The sequence below is a fragment of the Salvelinus fontinalis genome, chromosome 9 (assembly GCF_029448725.1).
Source record: "Salvelinus fontinalis isolate EN_2023a chromosome 9, ASM2944872v1, whole genome shotgun sequence".
Lineage (NCBI taxonomy): Eukaryota > Metazoa > Chordata > Actinopteri > Salmoniformes > Salmonidae > Salvelinus > Salvelinus fontinalis.
Window position 1 is genome coordinate 3,033,639 of NC_074673.1, and position 6,238 is coordinate 3,039,876.

Consider the following 6,238-nt stretch of genomic DNA (forward strand, 5'->3'; position numbering starts at 1 on the left):
TATGACCAAATCCGCGTGGGCATGTGTGGTCTCTGGCATTGGGAACCTGCCAAGCGAAAAGTTGCTCCATGGTGAGCCTGGCAAAGAGTTTGAATGGCCAGGGCTGAAAATAGGCTTGCATTTGGTTTTCACATTCATATAATTCACTTATGGATATTTTATAGTTTTCAACCCCAGAGACTTTATCTGCATTTCTGAAGTACTTTTCAAATTTGTTTTACATAAACACAAAAGACTCACTGGCCTTCATGAAGTTTCATAGACCACACTATACCCTTATGTCGTGGATAAACAGGGAAAGATAATACGTTGAGGCTGGTTGAAGTTTCATAGACCACACTATACCCTTATGTCGTGGATAAACAGGGAAAGATAATACGTTGAGGCTGGTTGAAGTTTCATAGACCACACTATACCCTTATGTCGTGGATAAGCAGGGAAAGATAATACGTTGAGGCTGGTTGAAGTTTCATAGACCACACTATACCCTTATGTCGTGGATAAGCAGGGAAAGATAATACGTTGAGGCTGGTTGAAGTTTCATACCATTGGAGGTTTCTTAATTAATTGCCATAAATCAATCAAGATGGTTATTTTTTTGTTTCAGGGAATAATTATTGTGTTGGTCTACTATAGGATATTGCGCTGGTGATTTTAATTATAGTGCATTTAATAGCAATACAATAAAGTGTGAATTTATTTCATTTTAAAAGACGATCTTCCCGTTTGATTCTGGGTGAAACTATTGACAGTTTAACGTAACGCTTATTTAGCAGCTTTACACACCAGTCGACTTTCTGCACCTGTCTGAATGTCTTAAATCCCCACTATCGGGATTAGGTGAATAAAGCTGTTCATTCACACGACTCACACACAGGCTGCCTACTGAATGCAGAGACTAACATCAATAGAACACACCATTTAAAATTGTAGTAGAACATTTTGCTTTGTAAAAGAGCATAATGTGGTCATTCATCGGATTGGTTTTTTGTTCATCCAAATCGACACACATACATTTCAACATTGACAGCGGCATACAAAACAAAACACTAACGGTGATTTCTTTCCTATAAGGTAATGTCGTGACAGCAAACAACCTAATACACACTAATAATACAAAACACAGTAGAAATGTCAGCCAATTTCCATATCAAACATTCCATAGCTCAGTAGCTCCAAATGCAGTGTGAATTAACGGCTTTAAACCCCCCGAAGAAAGGTTAGCGCATACACACTCTTGGCTACCGAGTGCCATCACTGTTCAATTCCGTTTACCGAGCCTTATAACCCTTTGCTCGGTCTTCAGATGGAAAGGATTTCCATTGGCCCAAGGTGTCCATGTAAATAGGTGTCAATGAAAGCAGATTATGCCTTTCTCCGCGAGGAGCCCCCTCCTCCCTGGGTGGTTGTCATGTGATATGTAGAGGTGGCACATTAGTGGAGCTGCTCTGGGGGGGTCTATTATATGGCTGTCACCACAGTCAACTATCACACCGCACCACAGTCAACTATTACACGGCAGAAAAGGGAGGACATGGAAGTATAGCTGCTACTTAGCTCATCTCAACTCAACTTCTATCAGTTAAACTTATACTGCAGTAGGCTACTACTCACGTGTTTTGTATTTTACGCATGCAGCATATTTAATTTTCATGAAGAGTTCTGAGAAGTTTCCATCACGAAGCTAAACTAAGCGGAACGAGTTGTGTGAAGTAAAGTGGTGTGAAAGAATAGTGTCAGGATGCCTCGACCAGGGAGGAACACGTACAGCGACCAGAAACCTCCCTATTCCTACATCTCCCTCACCGCCATGGCCATCCAGTCGTGCCCGGAGAAGATGCTCCCTCTCAGCGAGATCTACAAGTTCATCATGGACAGGTTCCCCTACTACAGAGAGAACACCCAGCGGTGGCAGAACTCCTTACGACACAACCTGTCCTTCAACGACTGTTTCATCAAGATCCCGCGGCGTCCGGACCAGCCCGGGAAGGGAAGCTTCTGGGCTCTGCACCCCAGCTGCGGGGACATGTTCGAGAACGGGAGCTTCTTGCGTCGCCGTAAACGGTTCAAGGTGATGATGATGATGGCTGCTCAGGAGCACCTGGCTCAGTCCAAGCAGTCTGACGCAGCCCATTATCTCAGGCTCAGTGCCCTGGCTGCCACCGGCACACACCTCCCTCAGATGTCCAGCTATAACTTGGGAGTGTCACAGCCATCAACTTTTAAACACCCATTTGCTATAGAGAACATCATCGCCAGAGAGTACAAGGTTCCCGGGAGTCTGGCGTTCTCCACCATGCAGTCCATGTCTGCAGGCTACCCGCTGCACAACCACCTGACTGCGGCCTGGCCTCACATGTACAACACTATGGTGGACTCGGTTTCTCCTATCTCTATGAGCGGTGACTACGTGGCCTACCGCATGCCCCTTAAATCTCTGTGTCACGGAGGACAGACCCTACCCGCCATTCCGGTGCCCATCAAACCCACCCCGACCACGGTGGGTCTCTCGGCGGGGCTGACGCCCCACACATCCGCCTTCCTTTCGAACTCTCCCCAATCTCTGAGCCCCACCTCCCCGCAGACAGACCCCAGCCAAAGCAGCCCCCCCACTCCCAGGGAGACTCACACCAACCCGACACTGCAGTCCGTGGCAGTGCACTAACATTAACAACTATACACAACTCTTTGTAAACTAGACCAGCAGGCTCAAACCAAATCCAACGTTTATTTTGATTCTTGCCGCTGACATCTTGGGCCGAGAATAACTACAATTAATTAAGGCAAGAGATTCCGTGCTGCGGTATATTTTGATGTCGGTGGTTTGCTTTGAATAATAATTGTCTTCTAACATGGTTCCAGCAGAGATATAGGGACATATTGCTGTTCAACTTAAAAGGTATTCGTTGCGTCAGTTTTATCAGTGTGTTTTGTAAATGAGTGAGGAAATGCAAACAGCGGCTCAGTCAGGAGCATGAGATTTACTTTGATTTATTTCTGCTATCTATGTAAAAATAACAAAGTCAATTGTGATTTTTTTTTTCAATCTTAAAAATAGTAAGGTGAACTATAGGGTCTTTACTAAATGCAAAATAAATATGTGAATAAATGTGAATAATTGCAAATAAGTTGATATGATAACGTTGTAAAATACACTTTTTAGTTAAATGTTTTAGATATCTATTTTGCAGGAGCTGTTCTGTGAAGCGTGTGATGTAAAGCCGTGTAAAACCACGGTGACATACATGTGATTAAATGCTGTAACTGTTGTCCATGTTCAAGGAACAGCGTGATAAAGCCGAACTACAAGTGGCTTTTCTGCCAGCATGCGCGCTTTTCAAAAGTCTTCATATAGACTGCAATGAATTATAAACTTGGTCATCGAAATATTTTCTCATTAAAATGGTGTAAACAATATAATGGTTGGTGTAGTATTCTGTGTAAATAGTGTAAACATTATAATGGTTGGTGTATTCTGTGTAAATAGTGTAAACATTATAATGGTTGGTGTATTCTGTGTAAATAGTGTAAACAATATAATGGTTGGTGTATTCTGTGTAAATAGTGTAAACATTATAATGGTTGGTGTATTCTGTGTAAATAGTGTAAACAATATAATGGTTGGTGTATTTTGTTAACAGCTGGAATAATGCTGTCATCGTGCACTTACTGATTTCCAACTGGGAAAACTTCCAGACAGATCATTATGGCATGATGATGATGATTATTATTATATATTTACAACAATACAACTTTTCGATTTCAATATGACTCTTCACTTTCTAATATTTAATTTATTTCCATTACAAATATATACAAATCTAACAAATATATTTTCATTACAAATATAAAGTAAATGAAATAATGTTGACATAATCATGAATATAGCTCAACATGGTATATTGCTGTGTATTTGAGTGTCTAGACCTGAGTACAGAACGCGGTGTACAGTGTATAGGCGACACCAGAACCGTCGTCGCGCCGTTCCCACAGGAGCAGTCAGAACAGAACCGTGGAACCGCAGAATCAGAATGCGGGTGATTAGAATGCATGGAGGTACTGCCGTAGTCACAGCGCAGACAACCGGCCTCATTCATTCAGCTACACGCTAATAGACCCTCAATAAATGAAACACACATTGACACGGAGATGGAATAGAATTACATTAGGCTATATAACACCATGAGATTTGCATCTGACTTCCAAAACATATCGACAATGAACAGAGTAGGTCTAGCACATTATAGAAATCGTAATTATCATAAAAGAAAGGTTAACATTCAAAGCATTTTTTATGTTTTGCATTGAAAAAACTGCTAACCATTTTGCAGAAGTTAATTTGAATTGGACTTGTTTTAGCCATATATTACATAGCTGATATTGATAGTATGGATAGCCTAACAAGACATTTTTAAAAAGTAATTTAAAATAAACGAAATGTATCTCTACATGTGCATGTTTCACAATGTAATAATCACAGTAGACTAAAATATTTTTTATCTCTATGTATTTACTTGTTTCTTATGTATTTTTGTATAATCCTAAAAAGCCTATTTATATATCCACGCGTGTAGTTGGCCTTAATTACGTGTGCTACATTGATAGCTTATATGTTTAATTGTATTTTTTATTTATATTAAAATGCATTCATTCAGTGTCAGGGACATCAGGTGCTGTGAAAGAAATTTCCCATCTTGGCGCATTAAACAAATACTTTAGAATTCTGTCACTTTCTCCAATTGACTAGATCAAATACCGCCTTCTAGCCACTTCATTCTCTCCATTCACTCAATAGAAAGAGCAAAGAATTGCAAACTTCGACTGGGCCACCAATGTAGATTTAGCCTTTTTTCGAGTAGACAAAAAGACTGATTTCTCACAAACACATTGCTGACTGGGGAACTGGGAAACGGGCTCAGAGACCCCTTTGGAATTTAAATCCACCCCACCCCTCCCCTCCTCCTGACCCTGTTTGCCCAACAGTGCTCTGGTTTTCCCGTTCTTGCATTGTGTGTATTGTATTAATGTTTACTCCGGGTGATTAAAACACAAGTGGTGAATTTCTAGCTTCAAGTTTGGAGTTTATACAGTATTTTCGTTCATCATTAAATTAATAAACTATTCACCCCTTATATTGACTTCTGCATGTTGCTGCCAATTCTCTTTATCCAGGCCAGTCAATTCACTATCTGCTTTTCTCCGCTACTATTCAACCTGCTAATTCTCTTTATCCAGGCCAGTCAATTCACTATCTGCTTTTCTCCGCTACTATTCTAGCTGCTAATTCTCTTTATCCAGGCCAGTCAATTCACTATCTGCTTTTCTCCACTACTATTCAACCTGCTAATTCTCTTTATCCAGGCCAGTCAATTCACTACCTGCTTTTCTCCACTACTATTCAACCTGCTAATTCTCTTTATCCAGGCCAGTCAATTCACTACCTGCTTTTCTCCACTACTATTCAACCTGCTAATTCTCTTTATCCAGGCCAGTCAATTCACTATCTGCTTTTCTCCGCTACTATTCAACCTGCTAATTCTCTTTATCCAGGCCAGTCAATTCACTATCTGCTTTTCTCCGCTACTATTCTAGCTGCTAATTCTCTTTATCCAGGCCAGTCAATTCACTATCTGCTTTTCTCCACTACTATTCAACCTGCTAATTCTCTTTATCCAGGCCAGTCAATTCACTATCTGCTTTTCTCCGCTACTATTCAACCTGCTAATTCTCTTTATCCAGGCCAGTCAATTCACTATCTGCTTTTCTCCGCTACTATTCTAGCTGCTAATTCTCTTTATCCAGGCCAGTCAATTCACTATCTGCTTTTCTCCACTACTATTCAACCTGCTAATTCTCTTTATCCAGGCCAGTCAATTCACTATCTGCTTTTCTCCGCTACTATTCAACCTGCTAATTCTCTTTATCCAGGCCAGTCAATTCACTATCTGCTTTTCTCCGCTACTATTCTAGCTGCTAATTCTCTTTATCCAGGCCAGTCAATTCACTATCTGCTTTTCTCCGCTACTATTCTAGCTGCTAATTCTCTTTATCCAGGCCAGTCAATTCACTATCTGCTTTTCTCCGCTACTATTCAACCTGCTAATTCTCTTTATCCAGGCCAGTCAATTCACTATCTGCTTTTCTCCACTACTATTCAACCTGCTAATTCTCTTTATCCAGGCCAGTCAATTCACTATCTGCTTTTCTCCACTACTATTCTAGCTGCTAATTCTCTTTA

General features: G+C 40.8%; 1 protein-coding gene across 1 annotated transcript; it reads left to right on the forward strand.

Annotated features, from left to right (window-relative positions):
• The first annotated feature begins 1,436 nt into the window (after window positions 1-1,436).
• LOC129861897 (forkhead box protein B1-like) lies at window positions 1,437-5,138 on the forward strand. Its single transcript, XM_055933077.1, has one exon. It carries the CDS (start codon window positions 1,742-1,744, stop codon window positions 2,663-2,665), a length of 924 nt encoding a protein of 307 aa, XP_055789052.1. The 5' UTR covers window positions 1,437-1,741; the 3' UTR covers window positions 2,666-5,138.
• Window positions 5,139-6,238: the final 1,100 nt, after the last annotated feature.

Bases quoted from the DNA above. Each gene is read 5' to 3' on its own strand.
- LOC129861897 (XM_055933077.1), top strand. From the start codon at position 1,742: ATGCCTCGACCAGGGAGGAACACGTACAGCGACCAGAAACCTCCCTAT.